Source organism: Cynocephalus volans, chromosome 15, assembly GCF_027409185.1.
Source record: "Cynocephalus volans isolate mCynVol1 chromosome 15, mCynVol1.pri, whole genome shotgun sequence".
In the NCBI taxonomy this organism is placed as follows: Eukaryota; Metazoa; Chordata; class Mammalia; order Dermoptera; family Cynocephalidae; genus Cynocephalus; species Cynocephalus volans.
In genome coordinates, this window is record NC_084474.1 from 4,117,157 (window position 1) to 4,137,495 (window position 20,339).

Consider the following 20,339-nt stretch of genomic DNA (forward strand, 5'->3'; position numbering starts at 1 on the left):
CGGGTAATGTGCATCACCATGCAGCCGTGTTATTCAAACAAGCATCCGCACATCTACATGTGATGCATCCCCTGCCAGGTGCTGCGGGGGCTCTGCATTCCCGTGGCTGACAGTCCACTTGCAGGGAGGTGAGACACGCTCTGCGTCACTGGGCTCCACGGGGGGGCCCAGCTGAGTGGTGACAGAGGTGCTGATCATGTAAGGCAGGAAGGAGACTTCAAGCTGTGGCACAGGGATGTCTTCACTGTGGCTTGAGTTAAGACTTGAACCAATGCGGCTGTTGAGGTGGCAAGAATGACATGGTCCCATGCTGGGAAAGGGCCCCGCTCGTGTGCCTGGGGAGGAAGTCCCATGGCTTCCCCATGTCCACTGGGCTCTGATTCAAGGCCACCACAGGGCTCTACCTGGTCCCCCGCATAGGCTTCCTAACCAGCCTTCCTGCTTCTGTCCCCATGCCCCACGTCTACTCTCCACACGACAGCCAGGGTGACTGTTTAAAAACCTAGGTCAGATTGAGCACCTCTTGTGTAATACTTTCCAACGGCTTCCCATCATCTCCCTTGGAGCAAGATCTGAGTCCTCAGCACGGCCTGCCAGCCCTTGGTGACTCGGCCCTGGCTCCCGCTCCCACCGCCTTGCCTGTCACTTTTACCCTCGATTGCTCCTCTCCAGCCACCCTGTTCTCCTTGCTGTTCCCAACAAACCAGACTTGCTCTTGCCCCAGCCTCTGCACACACTCCTCCGTCTTCCAGGAATGCTGCTCCCAGAAACCACGTGTTGTCTCCCTCAGAGCTCTCACACCTTTCAGAAGTCATCGGCCCCTGAAACAGGCTCTTTCACCTGCCTCCACGGCTGACACCAGACATGTGCTCATTTCTTGGTTGCTGCCTGCCTCTGTACCAGCACACGTGCATCACGAGAGCACAGACTGCTTGTGTTGTCTATTTTGTTCGTGCCTCCAATAGTACGGGGCAGGAGGCAGGTGTTTAATAAACCCCTGTGGAATAACCGCACGAGGACGCTGGTGGGGTCCTGCTCAACGTGCCTCTTCTCCCTGCCTCTTCAGCCAGCGCCAGCATTTGACTCCTCAAGTGCTGAATGACTTCCAACACCTGTCTCTGGGTTTGACCCCTGATCTGTGCCCCAGGCTCACGTGTCCACTTGCTCCCTTTGTATCTTCACTTAGCTTCCTCAGAGACTCCTCTCCGATGCCCGCATGGCTCCGTCATTTCCACACACCAAGTCCACTTCCCGCATTCCTCGTCTCAGTGGACAGGGCCACCCGCCTGTCGCCCAGAGGAAGCCAGACCCGCAGGGTCATTCCTGAAGTCTCCTTCCCTGCCCTCTGGCACCCAATCCGTCCTCTACACCACAACACGACCCTGACCCCACCTACAGATGCTCCTCTCTCAGACTACTGCTACAAGTCATCACTGGCTTCTCCACAGCCACCTCTGGGCCATCCACACAGTGGCCAGAGGGATCCTCTAAAGCACACTCTAAGCATGTCACCGCTGAGCTGAAGTCTGTGGCGTGCTTTCCTCCACCCTCAGGATCAAGATCAGAACCCTCCACATGGCTCCTGTGAGCAGGGGCTGTCCTGCCAGGACATAGCAACACAGCTGCACAGGCTGTCACACGCTGAAATGCCTCCACTCCCTGGTCAACAGCCATGGCCGCCAGCCCTCATGCAGTCTTCACCCCCACCATTTTGGTTCTCCCCCAGATCCCTTCCCCTCAGTTGGCAGCTCCAGGATTAGGTCCAGAGCAGCCGAGAACACACACATGCACGCCCATGTGCATGTGTGCATGCTCTGCCTCCCCTTCCCACCCCCAGTCCTGGGGGCTGCTGTCCCAGTGGCTGAATGTTATGACTCTGTCCCTGCATAAGTTCCAGCACGACCCCAGCTGCTCCTTCTTGGGTCCCTCCTGCTCTCCTCACGTCACCTACTCTGGCCTTCCTTCAACTCTCCATTCTTTTAGCGCCTCCAGGATTTGCGCAGGTTGTCCCCTGTGATCCGAATGTCCTACCTTCCATCACCTCATGAATCTGCTCACCCCTCAGCTCAGCTACCCTCCTCCTGGTGGCCTTCTCGGGCGTCAGCTCTAGGCCAGAACTCTTATAACAGGGTCCTTCAAAAAGTTCATGGATAGATTTGTATTGTCTTTGACTCCACTTTCCACAATTTTTTTGAAGTACTCTCATATATTCTCATAAAACTCTATGCCTTCCCTGCATGGTTACTAAAACAGTTTTTGGTGTGCATTTCAGTTTGTGTGATTATTTGACCAATAGCTCTCACTGCCAGTAGACTACAGTTCAGAGAACATAGGACTGTTTTTTTGACTGTTATGTCCCTAGAGCCCTGCATTCCGTACATGTGTGGAGACGCACAGGAAGATGCCAGACCTGGGGCCTCGAACAGTGCTGGAATAAATGAAAGAGTCAGGCGTTCATATAAAGCTTGAACAGTGCTGGAACAAATGAAAGAGTTGGGAGTTCATATAAAAGTATGGTGTGTGCATGTGCATGTGTGCGCTTAGGGATGAACTTCTTGTTATAAGCGTAATAACGAGGAGGGTGATAAAAACTAGTAGACATAGTCTATGCAATGAGGAAACTGCCCTGAGTATTCCACTGTCTCTTATACAAGCCAAAAGTTCCTCTTTCCATGCTTAGAGGCATTGCTTCCTATTGTGGCAAGCAGCACATACTGTACCCACCAAACACGCCATTTGAAAGTGTGTTACTTACATAAGGATAAGCACTTGCTCTGTTACAGCTATCACAGTCCATCAGCTCAAAAGATTCAAGCCACAGGCAGATTCTCAAGCCGTGACCCAGGACAAGGGCTGTTTTTATCTTTTCAAAACAATGAAGGTGAGCTTTACAGAGAGGAAAGCTTCAGTGCCGTTAGGAGGCTAGGCCTGGGGACATTATAAAGAAGCAGTACTGTCCCTGTAGGGCATGCATGTGTTTAACAAGGGCATAAGTTCAGCAACTAGAGTCCTTCCCCCCAACCCCCAACACAGCCAGAAGGAGCCCAGCACACTGACCAGCTCCACCTCGGGGGCAGCCTGTCCCTGCACAGCCCCACGAATCTCATCAACAGCCAGGGCTTTGTGCCAGGGTGATCCCTTTCCTTACTCCCTTCTGACACGTGCTTCCTGGCTGGCTGCAGGGTCCTCTGAAGGAAAAAGCCTGTCTCAGCTGGGACTGCACTCGAGCCTGAGCTAGGAGCCCCCCCTGGGTCTCCAGCGGGGCCAACAGCAGCTCGTCCCTGGCACTGAGCTGATCAGGCATGGTGTCGATAAAGTGCAAATAAAGCCTTGATGCGGTTGCTCCCTGAGCCTGGAACAAACCTGGGCGGTGCCCTGAGGAGGGGGAGGATGAACAAGCAGCCACTCCCAAGGGCCCGCCAACAGGAGCCCCAGTGGGACCAAGCCATTTCCAGGGTCATCAACATCCTGGCTCAAGTCTTATGAACACTGGGCCATCCCCACCTCAGCTGAATGGGCTCCTTTGTGAGCTGGAGTCTTAACCCTTGGCGGGCCTCTGCAGGCCTGCTTCTCGCACGCATCTCTACTGCTCAGGACAAGGGCAGCCTCGGAGCTCATCCCTGTGCCCAGGAGCAGGCACAGCATGCAGCCCCCTCCCCTGTGAGGTGAGGATACCACCACCGCAGCTTGCACGGTGGTTTCTGGGCTATGGCATTAAGACGGGCCTGAGCCTCGCACCCCAGGACTCTCTGCCTGCCCCCGTACTTCTGCCTCCTCCCACCAGAGAAATGGGTTCAGGATTTTGTCGCTCTCCAAAGGCTAGCCATTGGCTCCATACATTTGGTCAGAATCACCCCAGTGCCCTGAGGTCCTGGTATGTGGTGCTGGCATTTCTGGGTGGAGGGATGAGAGAAGGCAGGGAGGCATTCTCCCCTCCTCCGGGCCACACGCCTGTGCCCCCAGGCTCCCTGCCACGGCTCTGTTTCCCACCACACTCCTCGCCCGCCTCACCCTCTCCACTATTTCAGGTGTGAATTTATGCCAGCACAAGACCAGTGGAATCCAGATGTGGTCTTGGCCCTGGGAGAGAAAGCAAGCAGGGTCAGGAGGGGCAGGGGACAGAGGTACGTTGCCCATGGGAAATGTGACCAGCGTTCTGGGAACTTGCCTCTGCTGGCCAGTCAAGTCATACGATCTACTACAACGTGGATGAGCAAGAAGACATGGTGCTGAGTGTGAGGGGCCAGTCACAAGCACCAACACCACGGGCATACTTCCACGAGGCCCCCACAACAGTCGAATTCACAAGGACTGAAAGCAGACAGGCGCTTGCTCTGGGCTGGGGGCAGGGCCTGGGGTCGCTGTTTAATGGTAGAGTTTCAGTTTTTCAAGATGCAGAGAGCGCTGGAGATGGATGGTAGTGCTGGCTGCACAACACTGTGAATGTGCTTAACATTACTGCACTATACACTTTAAAAATGGTAAATTCTATGTTATATGTATTTTACCACAATTAAAAACTATTTTAAAAATGGTTAAGATAGTAAAAAAAAGTCATAATTGGTAAACTTATTCTAAATTAGAGACTAAATTAGCATGTGTACCTGAACAACTTAATTGGCTGGCCCACAAAACAAAACAAGTCACCAATCTACAAGCCTAAGCCACACCTGCTCTCTTTCTAGAGAGTATTTCCTCTCTATTCAGTTACTTTCTAGTTCTTTGGCTCAAAACCAGACTCTCTGCTCTCTGCCCTCCCATCCATCTTGAGCACATCAAACTTCCTTGCCAGCCACTCACTGTCGTGCTGCTCAGGAGCCCTCCAGAGCAAGCCACATACACCAGCCACGTCCGTCCTCAGTTGGAGCCACGCTTGCCCTCGCCAGCACCTGATGGCCAGTCCTCACTCACCCAGCCAAGAACCCATAAGGGCTGCTGCTGGACAAAGGCGATGAAGTGTCCCCACTGCCACAGCATACTTCAAAGGCCCTACCTCCTGCTCACTTTCAAAGGCCGTGTGTTCCAAGACAACCGCAGGCACCAGCTGCAGCTTCTAACAGAAGAGGCTGCAGGGATCCGAGCCAGGGCTTCTCTCACTGCTCAAGCATCAGCCCTTCTCTGTGGGGCCCTGACCCACAGCAGGGATGTGGACACAAAGGTTAGCACCTTCAGCAGGTGGAAGCCCTTGGGGATTTTTGAGGTTGCTGCAAAAAAGGTTAATACAGGCATTTTCAAAGCTCGCAGGAGGGCTGGCCCCATGGCTCACTCGGGAGAGTGTGGTGCTGGTAGCACTGAGGCCACGGGTTCGGATCCTATATAGGGATGGCCGGTGCGCTCACTGGCTGAGCATGGTGCGGACCTGCGATCCCCTTACTGGTCAAAAAAAAAAAAAAAAAGCTCGCAGGAAATGGCACCAGGCAAGAGCCCCTCTTCAAAGACAACATGCCTGTCTCCATTCCACTTACCTGGTTACAGGTGTTAATATCTACCCCATTCCGCAGGTGATCCAAAGCTTTGTCCAAGTTACCTGATCTTGCTGCCCTCAGAAAGCTGGTAGCAGCATCGGCCTGTGAGGGAGAAACAGCAGGCTGTGAGTGTCCTCTGTGTGTTAATGACCCAGGGGCTTGGAAAAAGGGCCAAGGCCATGGCAGAAGCCCCTGCACCCTCCCACTATGGTGCCCTGGTGCCCACATGGTACAGGTGCTCTAGAGGCCCAGGCTGGACTGCTCTCAGACCCAGCACATGAGGCTGCCTTAGAGCTCAGGCCTCCCTTCCGTTTGGTATTTTTATAAGCAAACATTCTTGGCTAGGACCCAGGAGGGACCAGCCTTAGAGAGGGTTCTCATTCCAGCAGCAAATGATCCACATGGCCTGGGGTTCCACTGCTTTGAGGTTCAAGGGCTCCACATTCTTGCTGATGAGTCAACACTAACACATAGACCCCCGGCCCCGGTGTGTCAGGAACACAGGCACCATGGGAACCAAGCATGTGCTCTTCAGTGTGTTGTTTTTTAAGTAAACAGCATACAGCACCATTGTCAGCACTTTACATACAATTTGTATTTACACACACGCACACACACACAGATGCATTAGTCCTCATTTTAAAGACCCAGGAGGTGAGTACGACGTGGACCCTGTTTTACAGATGAAAGAACTGAGGCATGGAGAGCTGAAGTGGCTTGTGCAGGGTCACTCAGCAGGTAGAGGCACAGGCAGGACTCACATGCAGTCAGCGTGGCTCTGGGACCCATGAGCTCAGCCTCCCAGCTCTGCGGCTGGCTCAGTCTGGGCTTTAACACGCAGGTGCCCCTAAGTCAGATTTCTCAAATGAGAGTAAAGTACTTGAGTTCCTTAGCAGTTGTCCGGCCATTGCCCCATGCATGTCAAGCCCTGCCACCAGGAACATCTGTTTGCATTAAAGATGAATGACAGCCAGAAAGTGTGAGAGCTGGGGACAATAAATAATGTCTACTAATGCAGATGAACCTTATGGAGAGCCCAGCACTGGTGTGCAACCGGCTAAAGCTCAGAGCAGCTCCGCTGGGCCTGGCCAAGTGCAGAGATACATAGCCACCCTTGGCTCCTACTTTCTTACCTATAAGCTTTCCCATGCCCTCGTCACGCTTAAAGAAAATAACACCAATGAAGTATGAGCTTGGCACACAGCCCGTGCACAGGCAGAGTTTAATGGTATGAGTAGTCACATGACAGGCCCTCTGTGAATACATGGGATGCGATGTCTCCAGACAATCCTGGGCCAATGGCTCCTCTCCACCAGGGCACCTGTCTCCTTCCTCTATGCTGCCTCCTCCGAAAATGTGCTGCAGTGGGTTGAATGGTGCCCCCCCAAAAGATATGCCCCCACCCTAATCCTGGAAACCTATGAATGTGACCTTACTAGAAAAAAGGGTCTTTGCAGATATAATTAAGTTATGGATCTTGAGATGAGATCATCCTAGATTACCTAGGTTGGCCCTAAACCCAATGATAATAAGTGTCCTTAGAAAATACAGAAGACAAGACACACACACAGAGGACGTGAAGACAGAGGCAGACGCTGGAGAGCCACCAGCAGGTGGAAGAAGCAGAGCAGGGTCTCCCCTGGAGCCTCTGGAGGGAGTGCGGCCCTGCTGACACCTTCATTTCAGATGTCTGGCCTCCAGACTTAAATAGAACAAATTCCTGCCCTTTTAAGCCACTAAGTTTGTGGCAATTTTTATAGCAGCCACGGGAGACTGATACACAAGCTAATGATGATCAACCCTAAATACCGCAGGCTCAAAATTTATAGCTAACAGTGACACTCTGATCCCCTCCCCAAAGCAGGGCTGCATGCCTCTGCCACTCGAGGTGCCTTGTCAGCATCAGGACTGCCCAGCCTTGCAGACACATCCTCCCTTGCACTCAGGCGCTGCCCAGCCCTCCCCGCTCACCCCCTCCTATCCTGCTTGGCCTTGCACATCTCCCCCGACTCCTGATTTCCTGCCAGCTCTCCCCTAGTCCAGGCCCCCATCAGATAAGTTCAACTCCAGTTTGGCGCTGCTGGCTCATGCCCACACTCAGTTCTCACTGCCCCCACCTGGCAGGAGGGCCCCCTCTTCTCTCCTCCCTTGTACCCCCGGGGCATTCCTGGAAGCAATTCCAATCTCTGCTTTCTTCAAGGCCCCACTTGGCTCCTACTTCCTGAATAATGCTGTCCTTGGACACTCAGTATTTACCATCCCTAAATCTAGGAACCAGAGAACAGGAGCTTGATTTTTAAATACATTTTATTTTATTTATCTTATTTTATTTATTTTTTATTTTGGACCGGTAAGGGGATCATAACCCCTGGCTCGGTGTTGTCTGCACCACGCTCAGCCAGTGAGCACACTGGCCATCCCTATATAGGATCCAAACCCACAGCCTAGGCGCTACCAGTGCTGCACTCTCCCAAGTGAGCCACGGGGCTGGCCCAATTTTTAAATACATTTTAAATACACCTTTCTCCAGTTATTCAATTTATGCAAGTCTTGTCTCCCCAGCCAAACTGTTCACTTCTTGGGCCAGGGACCAAATCTTCTATCTCTTTTGGATCCTTCAAAACATTAAGTTTCTGCTAGGTCAAGACCTCCCTGACCTAAAGTGCATGGTACCCATGTCCCCGGGTTTCTCAGCAAAACCTGGGTGGTGGAGGAAATAGTTCAGAAGTAAGGATCAGTTTGTTGGCTCCCCATGCATGAGCTGGACTCCCAGAGAAATCAGACACAAGGTTTAGCCTCTCAGATAAATGTCTGCTTATACCTGCTGATTCAGACAGCCTACCTGGATTCAACTATTAGGAAAAACACTTTATTATTCTTCAAGAATGACAGTGTTAAAGAGACATCTCCTACCACTAACCACAGGATTCAGAATGAAAACTTCGGAACAGGTAGGTAAAAATAGATGCAGTGTCAACCAATGGCACTGTTTGACTGTTCAAGGCACTGAATCTAGAAAGCAAAGCAACATATTTATGACAGACAGACAAGCAGATAAATAGAGGGTAAGGGAAGCCCAATCTAGCCTAGACTGAGGAATGCTAAGCAGTTTCTGTAGTTTCTATAATATAACAATAAAATTATAATACCTGTCATTGGGCCAAGTGTGTTACCAATGTTAAATCTTTTAATTCTTATCACAACCTGTGAGGTGGGTATAACTATTATCCCCGTTTTAGATGTGATGCAAGTGAGGTCTGGAGAGGCTAATAGCTTGCCCAAGTTCTGCAGATAGTTAATGCTCAGGGATTCAATCCAGTTGTGCCTGACTAAAGCCTATGCATCTCCATTGCCCTTGACCCCAAAGTGCGCTCTTGGCAATTTCAAACCTGAGGGTGTCCAGACAGCCCTAACAGACTGTGGTGTGGTACGTGCCTTTGCCAATTGAACAGTTAATCTATGGCAGAGAGAAGGTCCCTGCACATCCTAGCAGGTCCCAGCTCTGACCCTGAGCACTATGTTAAGGCCAACACAGTTCTCTAGGAAGGAATCATCTAGTTCCAGTCCTTCCTTTCACCAATGACAAAATTGAGGCCCAGGGAAATGAAGTGACTGACTGAGGTCACCTAGATGGTTAGAGGTCTTTTTCATTTTTCCTTTTGGTCCTTAGGGCAAAGAGAGAGAATAAAAAGTCAGAATATAGGTCTTTGCCCTTATGATTTGAAAAATAAAGTGACTGAGTTCAAAGGGGTTTTCGGGCATGCATCCACAGTTTTCCTCCACACGTTTTCACTGAGAACCTCCTCCGTGCCAGGTAATACTTAAACTACAGGGCAAGTGGCCCTAGTTGGTATATAAGATCCATCTCTGCCATGTTGTTCCTCCCAGCCCCTGCTGTCCAGCTGCCCAGTTCAACCCCTGCAATTCAACTGCCTGTCCTAGGTGCACCCAGGGACAGTCCGTGTAATCCAATGAGGCAGAAAAGAGTCAAAAGCATACAGTATGTTCCGTTAAAAAATATTTACCTGAATAAACACTAACCAGAACAACAATAACAACAAAATACTAAGCAGACTATCTCTGGGCTGTGATAAATTGCAGCCAAGTTGCTGGCCCTCTCCAAGTCCCATCCATCCCCTGCCAGGCAGCAAAAAGTCTCTTAAGTGAGGGGAGAGAAGGAAGCAAAGGAGGCTCATGGCGCACGGAAAGTCGGGCCATGGTGTCCGCACAGCCTGGATCACCATCAGGGGCGGGCACCCCACGCTGGTAATCACCAAGGCTGCCCTCTCGCGTCTTTGCCCCGTCCTCATCTTGAGCTCCACTTTAATCTAATTTTACCCGTGTGTCCCCCTGGCCCCCATACCTGCTGGTTAATCCATGTGATGTCCCTGAATTTCCTTTCAAAACAAAATCAGATTACTTTTATAAAGCTCTTACTATGCTTTAAGCACTCTAAATAATTCATTTGCTCCTCCCAATAATCCCATGAAGCAGGTACTTTTATTCTCTCCTTTTCTCAGATGAGGTGACTGAGTCACAGAGAAGTGAAGTAACTTGTCCAAAGTCACACGGCTCATATGCGGCTTGGCCAGGATTTGAATCTGGGTAGTGAACCGTCAGGGCCTTTCTCTTTTTTTTTTTTTTTTTTTTTTTTTTTTAGTTTGCCACCACACAATCTGATTTATTTCAAAACCAGTAATCCAATCTGAAATCTGCATATGCTCCAAGTCAAAATCCTATCATTTTGGGTAACTTATGTTATTTATTTATTTTTTTGTTTTTTGTTTTTTTTGTTTTATGTAAGCCTTGTGGTAACCACAGGGAAAAAACCTCTAGTGCATACACAAACGATAAGAGAAAGAATCAAAGCATACCATAACAAACAGCCACCCACATATCAAATCACAAAGAAAGATAGAAAGAGGAGGAGAAAGGAACAAAAAAATTGCAAAACAGTCAGAATACAATTAACAAAATGGAAAGAATAAGTTCTTACCTATCAATGATTAATTTAAGTGTAAATGGATTTCTCCAATCAAAAGACAGAGTGGTTGGCCGCTTTTTTTTTTTTTTTTCTTTTATTTTTCACTTAGAGGTTTTATTTATTTATTTATTTTTTAAATTTATTTTGTCGATATACATTGTAGCTGATTATTGCTCCCCATCACCAAAACCTCCCTCCCTTCTCCCTCCCCCCCTCCCCCCCAACAATGTCCTTTCTGTTTGCTTGTTGTATCAACTTCAAATAATTGTGGTTGTTATATCTTCTTCCCCGCCCCCGTTTGGGTGTGTGTGTGTGAATTTATATATTAATTTTTAGCTCCCTCCAATAAGTGAGAACATGTGGTATTTCTCTTTCTGTGCCTGACTTGTTTCACTTAATATAATTCTCTCAAGGTCCATCCATGTTGTTGCAAATGGCAGTATTTCATTCGTTTTTATAGCTGAGTAGTATTCCATTGTGTAGATGTACCACATTTTCCGTATCCACTCATCTGATGATGGGCATTTGGGCTGGTTCCAACTCTTGGCTATTGTAAAGAGTGCTGCGATGAACATTGGGCAACAGGTATACCTTCGACTTGATGATTTCCATTCCTCTGGGTATATTCCCAACAGTGGGATGGCTGGGTCGTATGGTAGATCTATTTGCAATTGTTTAAGGAACCTCCATACCATTTTCCATAGAGGCTGCACCATTTTGCAGTCCCACCAACAATGTATGAGAGTTCCTTTTTCTCCGCAGCCTCGCCAGCATTTATTGTTCATAGTCTTTTGGATTTTAGCCATCCTAACTGGGGTTAGATGGTATCTCAATGTGGTTTTGATTTGCATTTCCCGGATGCTGAGTGATGTTGAGCATTTTTTCATATGTCTGTTGGCCATTTGGATATCTTCCTTAGAGAAATGCCTACTTAGCTCTTTTGCCCATTTTTTAATTGGGTTGCTTGTTTTCTTCTTGTAAAGTTGTTTGAGTTCCTTATATATTCTGGATATTAATCCTTTGTCAGATGTATATTTTGCAAATATTTTCTCCCACTCTGTTGGTTGTCTTTTAACTCTTTTAATTGTTTCTTTTGCTGTGCAGAAGCTTTTTAGTTTGATATAATCCCATTTGTTTATTTTTCCTTTGGTTGCCTGTGCTTTTGGGGTCGTATTCATGAAGTCTGTGCCCAGTCCTATTTCCTGAAGTGTTTCTCCTATGTTTTCTTTAAGAAGTTTTATTGTCTCAGGGTGTATATTTAAATCCTTAATCCATTTTGAGTTGATTTTAGTATACGGTGAGAGGTATGGATCTAGTTTCATTCTCCTGCATATCGATATCCAGTTATCCCAGCACCACTTGCTGAAGAGGCAGTTCCTTCCCCAGTGAATAGGCTTGGTGCCTTTGTCAAAGATCAGATGGCAGTAAGTGTGTGGGTTGATTTCTGGATTCTCTATTCTATTCCATTGGTCAGTGTGTCTGTTTTTATGCCAGTACCATACTGTTTTGGTTATTATAGCTTTGTAGTATAGTTTAAAGTCAGGTAGTGTTATGCCTCCAGCTTTATTTTTTTTGCTGAGCATTGCTTTGGCTATTCGTGGTCTTTTATTGTTCCATATAAATGTCTGAATAGTTTTTTCCATTTCTGAGAAAAATGTCTTTGGAATTTTGATGGGGATTGCATTGAATTTCTATATCACTTTGGGTAGTATGGACATTTTCACTATGTTGATTCTTCCAATCCAAGAGCATGGAATATCTTTCCATCTTCTTGTATCCTCTCTAATTTCTCTCAGCAGTGGTTTGTAGTTCTCATTATAGAGATTTTTCACCTCCTTGGTTAACTCAATTCCTAAGTATTTTATTTTTTTGGTGGCTATTGTAAATGGGCAGGCTTTCTTGATTTCTCCTTCTGCATGTTCACTATTGGAGAAAAGAAATGCTACTGATTTTTGTGTGTTGATTTTGTATCCTGCTACTGTGCTGAAATCATTTATCAATTCCAAGAGTTTTTTTGTAGAGGTTTTAGGCTGTTCGATATATAGGATCATGTCATCTGCAAACAGGGACAGTTTGACTTCATCTTTTCCAATCTGGATGCCCTTTATGTCAGGGCCTTTCTCTTAACCAGGGCGCCACACTGCCTCACGGGCCAAAGCATCTTCTTGTGCTCTGAAGTTTCCGGTCACGTTCGCCGTGGGTGCAGGAGGCCTCCCGCCTGCGCGCAGCGGCTGTGCTCCCCTCAGGAGGAAGGGGACGGAGGGAAGGGAGCACGGAGCTGCCCCAGGGCCCGGCTGCCCAGCAGGGCTGCTCTGCAGGGGCGGGAAGGGGAGGTGAGCCCCGGTTACCTGAGACTCCAGACTGTCATTAAGCTCGCACTTCCCGAGGGAGGCGACGCTAGCATAGCTCTGGCTAAGTAGCCCCGGGCTCCGCGTCCCGGGAGAGAGAGGCGGGAAGCGGTGGCTGAAGCCACGCGCCAGCCACACTCGGCGGGGGAGGCCGCCCTCTCTCGCTGCCTGCGGCCTGGGATGACCCGAGTTTTCCCCTGGACGGATCACGGCTCACTTTCTCAAGGTCTTCAGAGCAAAATTCCTATCTAAAAAGATGAGCGGAAACGCGGCGAACATCACTTTCTGTGAGGAGCGATAAGGCACTGTGTCTGTCCCCAGGGGTCCTGCTGGGGCAACGCGCGGCTTCTCTGACGAGGCCATTGCCAGAACTTGCAGGAACACGCGCTGGACGCCTCCCGGGGGACACCGCACAGCCCCCCGAGGGCGAGGACGGACGGCGGCCGCGCGGGAGCGGACCCCAGGCCACGGCGAGGGCGCTTCCATCAGGGGTGTGGCCCGGCTCTTCTCGGAAAGTTGTGCTGCCGCAGCTTTACGACCTGCCTCCGGGCCCGGGCCGACCCCGGCTGCGCGCACGGCGGGCGGCCCTGCTCCGCCACGTGCGGCCGCGCCTCAACTTCCCCACCTCAGTTTCCCCGCTGCCGGCGCGGGGCCGCACACGGTCGCAGGGCAGTGCGACCGAGCAGCCGCCGCCGCCCGCCCGCCCGCACCCTCTCCCCGCTGCCCGGCGGGATCCCCTCCAGGGCGAGCGCTCGGGCCCGGGCCCGGCTGCCCTCGGGGACCCTCGCGGCGGCCCCGCACTCCCGCGTGCGCGCCTCGCCCGGCCGCCACCTCCGGGGCCTGCGGGCAGCCCGGGCTCCCGGCGCGCGGCCACAGAGGGCTGAGGGGCGCCCCCGCCGGGCAGGCTGGCGGAGGAGCCGCGGGGAGCCGCAGCCGCAGCGCCGGCGCCCCCCGCCCGCGTCCCCCAGCTCCGCGCCCGGCCACTCACCGCAGGCCCCGGCCCGACCCGGCCCGGCCTGGCTGCCATCGCCCGGCGCCCGCGCTGAAACCCGAGCCGGCTCCTGCTCCCCGCCCCCGCTATCTGCGGGCCGGCGCGGGGAGCGCCAGCCAGTTACGCGGCATCGGGCTCGCTGCGCTCGGCCGCCAGCGGCAGCCGGCCGCCAGCCGCTAATGGGATCCCGTCATGTTCTCGCCATCATCATGGCAGATGCGAAAGTTAATGCGAAGCGATATCCGGGGAGAAGGCGCCCGCTGCAAGGCCGGCCGTGGGGGCGGCGGGCGGGCGCAGGGCTGCGGCTGCGGAGGACCCGCACGTCCAATGGAGCTGAGGAGCTCCAAGCTGCACGCGCGCCCGCCCTGCCTCCTGCACCCGGACTGCCCCGGTGAACGGGCCCCGGAGCCCGCAGAGACGCCCGGGCCGAGCTCAGCAAGTCTATTTATGCCCCGTAACCAATTTGCAGGTTTTGAGTTCTTCCAGCGTGTCCTGAGATGCCAGTTAATCAACCTATTCCAAATTCTGCCAGAGAGCCGCCGCGCGAAATGAGGCCGCGAGCAAGACGCAGAACTGCCGCCACCGCCCCCTCTCTGCTCCAGCCTGGCGGCCTGGCTGAAATACCACCCCCGCTGCTGCCGGCCTCCCAGTCCTCCGCTCTGGGACCATCCTCACCCTCTCCTGAGGTCATCTCAGGGGCAGATGTGGAAAGCGTGTCAGGGTTTGGCAAAGCGTTGGAGGTCGCACCAGGGATTGTTAAGAGCAGGCTCAATGCTGGCGGGAAATGGCATCGCCAGGTAAGTGGGTCCCTGGCCACACACGGCTTGCTCACAGCACAGATGTTCTGTACCGTGAGCCTGGCTTCTGCTCTCTTCAAATAGCAGTCTAGACAATACCAAATACCCACCCCTTGCACCCTGACTTATGGCACAAGACAGCCGTGTGTTGGTGATGAATTAACACACTGAGCACCTTTTAGCTGATGGCACATTGGTTCCCTCATCTAACAGTAAGATAGACGATGCTGTTACAGCTGGATGGATGAAGAAACTGAACCCAGAGAGGTTAAGAGTTAGGACCAAGGTCAGCACTCATCAGTGGGCCCAACCGCCCCAAAGCCAAAATGACCCAAGGTGCCTCCACTAACAGCAGTGGCAGAAGTCCTAACTAAAGTATGCTCAGGGCCAGGAAAAGATAATGTGGAGGATGCGCCTGAAGGTTAGAAAAACTGAAGGTGAGAAGGTGTTACAAAGCAAGGTGCTCTCCAAAGCCATGTGACAATTGGGGAGAAGTCCCCCAAAAACGGGATAATGAAAGATCAAGAAAAAAGGCCAGGATGTTGCCAAAAACAGTCATCCAAAGTGTAATGATACAACTCACTTCTCCCCATGTGGGTGAAAAAACTGGTATCTGAAGACGGCAACATCAGAATTGCCCAGGCCCAAGACCCTTAATACCATTGGAGACTGAACTTCAGGACAGGCAGCCTCTGGAAGACAAGAGTCTGTCTGGAAGTGGGAAGTCCCTGCAGCCCCTCCTATCCCCATGCACACGTGGTTAAAACACAGGCCACTCTGCAGGTCTTTTGCCCCATGCCTCTTAAAACTGCCTCCCGGACTGCTAGAATCCTCTAATACAGCTTCAATTAATAAATTATGGTTACTGGAACAGCCCTGATCATAGCCTGGTGGATTACCTCATGGGATTCTAAAGCACCGTTTCAACATTAATATTTAGAGAGAGAGAATGGCCTACTCAAATGGAGGATGAATAGTATGTGTAATTCCTTCAAAAACACAAAACACATTGACTCACACAATGAACTGAAAGATGAACCAGTTTTTTACCAGCTACTTGAGGTATAATTGACATACTATGACTTGCATATTTTAAATGTACAATTTGGTAAATTTTGCCATAGGTATACCTCCATGAAATCATCACCACATTAAGATAATGAACATATAAATCACCTCCAAAAGTTTCTTCATGCCCCTTTGTAACCCCTGCCTCCTGCCAGCTGGCCCACATTCCACATTCTCACCAACACTTGGTATGGTCGATTTTTTTTTTTGGCGACTGGCTGGTTCAGGGATCTGAACCCTTGACATTGGTGTTATAACACTACACTCTTAGCCAGCTGAGCTAGCCAGCCAGCCCCAGTATAATCAATCTCAATTTAGACATCCTAACAGATGTGCAGCGTAGCTCATCGTGGTTTTAATTTGCATTTCCCTAATAACCAAATGATGTTAAACATCTTTTCAGATGCTCATCTGCCATCCATATATCTTCTTTGGTGATGTATTTGTTCAAATCTTTCGCCCATTTAAAAAAGTGGATTGTTTGTCTTCTTATTATTGAGTTTTGGGAGTTCTGCCTTAAAGTGAAATAAACTGAGATCTTACACGTGAAATATTCAAAGTTCAATAGCAAAACATTTGTACTCCAATTTTGGCACTCAGTTCTTGTAACTGCTAAGTTGTGTTCTTTATATTATACAATGCTATGGGTTATATACAATCAAACAGAAAAAGATGAGATAGTCATAGTGGACCAGAAGCTGAATACAACCTACAACATTCTGACTGTAATGGGAAAGATGCTGAGGTATTATCAGAGAACTTTAGATGTCAGGACTGCAAAGAATTCTTGACATTCACTTTGACCTCAATGGAGTTGAGGCTTTGAAACTCAGATATGCAGAGTCAGGCAAGCCCCAAAGGGAGAAGAAAGGATACAACTACAGACATGTGCTCAGTAAGGCCTGAGGTTAAAGGAGCTGAGATGATCAAGACTAAAGAAGAGAAGGCTAAAGGATATAACCCTTAAAATGTAAACTCCAGCACTAGAGCCTGGGACCCCGGAGTGGGACTAATTATGTGGTGACCTGTCCAGCTGTGCTCGCCTGCACAGTGACTTAATTATAAACTCCTCACAGCCTGAGACAGCTTGTGCTGTCTGTGCTCCTGTCCCCTCCCCCTCACTGTCCCACCCCTCCCCTCTGTGACTAGCACAGTGTTTGGAGGGTGACACACCTGCCATTTCCACTAGCCAGAATGAAACTGTAAGTCTCCAGGTTTAACTGATGTAGAAAAGATTTAGATTAGACAGAAAGAATTTTCCAGCTGTAAGGGATATGTGACTTAAGAAAACTCATTATTCAGAAGGGGATGACTCTTTACCGGAGAGCCTTCAGGACAGCACAGAAAGATAACTCACTATTTGATATGGTGGACAGAGGAGGCACAGGAGAAACTAAATGACTTGGTGGGGACTCTTTGGGGCCTGGGATTTCAGATAGAAACCATTATTTTTCTCCCCATAACTGACTGCCCCCCTCAACCCTCCATCACTACCATACCCTTAGACCACAAATAGTCATCCTGCTCCTGCATCTCCTTTTTCTTTTGAGGCTGCACTTTTTAATGTCGGTATTTAGTGTGCTGAGGAGATCTGCCAGTGAGAGTTGCTAAGACTCGACCAAACCAGTGGGAAGGACCTGATGGGATAGAGAGAAAAGCAGCCACTCTCAGCGAAGACACCAGACCCACTTGTCCTATCCTGCAGCTTCATGGGATCTGCAGGACTTTTTCCAGTCTTGCTAAAATTTTACCAACTGTCTCTGTGCACTTTTCTCGGTAGACAAGCATAATGAAGGGTTGGAGGCTTTGGCTGTGGAGTCCTGTCCGCTAGGCCACATGAAGCTATGTCAGGAGGAGACCACGGTGGGGGCCAATTTTCTGTGCAACACTGAAAGCCCTTGGCTTGCCTCCAGCTTGGTGAGGGGGGCTGTTCCCAGGATAGAGCAGAAGCCCAGGGCAGTTTATAGGCCAGCCTGCTGTGGATCCGCAGGGCCTTTCAGTCATGCTTTAGCTCTTCCACAAGCTGGGAGAACTCTTTATATTTTTCTTTGCTCAGAAGCCTGAAGCAAAGAATCCCAAGTAAGTGGGATTCTCAGATGACTGCCTCCCCAGGACATTTTGGGGAAGCAGGAACAGGCTGCTTCAAGTGGTGGCCAGTCTGGGACACAAGGCAGATCCTCTCTACAGGGACATCACAGCTGACATTCAGGACAGACCCAGGATACCAGAGACGAGCGTCCTGGCACTTCAGGCCCTGTGGCAAAGATCATCCTGTTTTAACCTTCCCATGGAATCAACTCACGCCTGGAACTAACTTAATAACAGCAACACTCTTTGCTTTTCTGGACAGCCTCTTAAAATACTGTACTCAATTTGCATGTCTACTGCAGTTGAGCGGTAGAGCTGTTCATGAGGGAAATAACTTTCCTGAGCATTGGTTTCCTCATCAGTAAAACGAAAATAACTTCACCCCCCCCTCAGTATTGTGAGAATAACGGGAGAGTGTCTCAGCCAAAGCTTTTGTCAGATGAACCTCTCCCCGAGAAGTATGGGGTGTCACCAGTCTTGCTTCTACACTGGAAAATTAGGGCCCAGTCACTGCTTATCCAGGGTTAAACACCCAGGGTGGAGATCAGGACCCAAGAGTCCCCAGGGCTATGCTGTGTCAGCCACTCTCAATGTCCATTTCTTCTGCAGTGAGGAAACAACTCTTGCATTACGTGGACAGCGAGGCTGTGCCGAGCCCCAAGTCTGACAGCTCCTCTTGCACTGTTCCTGCTGACCAGTATGTTCTATCTGTCCCTCACCCACACAGGGCGTCACCCCAGAGCCTCGGGACTCTGGCATGACCGATAAGGGTGGGCACCGGGAAATCCACCCTTTACCAGAAAAGGCAGGCCAGTTTATCGCACGTGGAGCTAAACGTCAACCACCTTGAGGAGCCTGTGAGCTGTCAAGGGCACACAACTGCACCTTCCCTCATGACCTCCTCCCCAATTAATGAGGAACTTTACAGAATGTTCCATACAAATGTTACACTGAATTGAATAAGAAATGCAGCCTGACCCCTGTAAAACCTTGTTATTCCTTCCTAAGCTTTGCAGTAGTGACAGAAGAGAGGGAAAGCTGATTTTCTAGTGAACTCCACGTGGCGAGCTCCCAGTGGTCAGCGAGGCAGCCCTGGGCGCCTGGCCTCGCTGCAGTGAGGGATGGCAGTGTGGGGGTCTATTTAGGGAGGTGATCAGAGCCGGTATCAGTCCCCACAGAGCTGGCACTGACCTCTATCCTGTTCCTTTTAAGAGGGTTGGCAGCCCTGGTGTCTATTTTTAAACCCACGAGAAGGTGCTGCATGGATTCCAGAGAAGGCCAATGTTAAAACGAGCTCACTGGGGTGGGGGTGGGGTGGGATGGATCTAGAGTTTCCTCTTGACACACATGCATGGCTTCCCCTTATTCCTGGGATCCCCTTATTCCTTATTCCCCTTATTGACTGTCCCTCCAAAGGACTCTCTTGAGTTATAGGCCTGCTCTTTGGCCTGGCCTCAGTGGAATTTGACTCCTAATAAGCCCTTGAATTGGGAAAGGGTTTTGCATGTTGAGTCTATTTTTCAGCACTGAGATTTTTTGATACCCCTGCTCCCAGTGTGAAAAATCTATGTGCTTTTTATATATCTGTCATCTCCCCTTTCTTCCTACTCTCGGATCATATGCTCTGGGACCCCCGCCCCCTCCAGAGCCCTCAGCCAACGGTTTGCCGACAGGAGTATCCAGGCAGAGCATGAGCTCCCCAGTGGTCCCTGTGTGGGAGAGAAGGGTGGGGAGTAGACTGTGGCAAGTCTGTAGGGGACAGGATTATTTTCCCAATAGTGAGAAATAAACAGGCACCCAGACATCACTGTCACTCATTAAATAGGCAGATGAAGAGAACAGAATGTTTTATGTACAATAACAAATTTCAGCTTCAGTATCCATTTCTCCATTTGGATAAGAAATAGAACCAGAATTCCTAAGGAACTAAGTGCCTTGAGGACAAGCAAATGCTCCTGCTGAGTGGTTCTGAGATTGCCCAGGACCACCTGGTCAGAAAGGAAGTGTGAGATGAGGCATCTTCTCACATCCTTTCTCTTGGGATCCCAGACCCTGGAGCAGAAGCAGCACTCAGTAAGGGTCTCCTGAGTTGAACAAGATTGAGTTACATCCCTAAGTCAACCAAACAGCAGCTTCCGCCAGACTTGGTCTAAACAACAGACATCAGAGTCAGCACTATGTTGGCCACGTACCAGGGGCTTGATAAATGTTAGCTGGATTGGAATCCAAATGAATCCAACCAATTCAGATTTTAAAATAAGCTATATCACTGAAAAACAAACAACAGTCAGATGTTCAGGGTTGGCTGACTAAATTGCCCATTTCCCTGTAAGCTGCCAGGGCCCCTGCGGACCACTGTCCCTTGCTCGGTGGGGAAGTTACAGGTGCTTCCCATCCAGAGCCTGGGCTGTGCTGCAGAGAGAGGACCCTGCACCCGAATCTGCACCCACCACCTCCATTAGCACGAACCCACCAGTCCAGGCCTGGCATAGCCACTCTGCAGACAGTCCTTCAATAGCTCAACCCTGTCAGCTGAGGGCGAGAAGAGCTGGGATGTCATGAGGTGCACACACACGATTCCCCAAGCGCCTTACATTG

The 20,339-nt window shown here is 50.2% G+C and overlaps 1 protein-coding gene across 1 annotated transcript in view; it reads right to left on the minus strand.

Moving 5' to 3' along the window:
- The window catches only part of ANK1 (ankyrin 1), a 201,074-nt gene that overhangs the window by 81,341 nt on the left and 99,394 nt on the right, over positions 1–20,339 (minus strand). Inside the window, exon 2 of the mRNA XM_063080073.1 lies at positions 5,466–5,567. Coding sequence (XP_062936143.1) covers positions 5,466–5,567 — 102 coding nt within the window. The remainder of the gene's footprint in view (positions 1–5,465; positions 5,568–20,339) is intronic.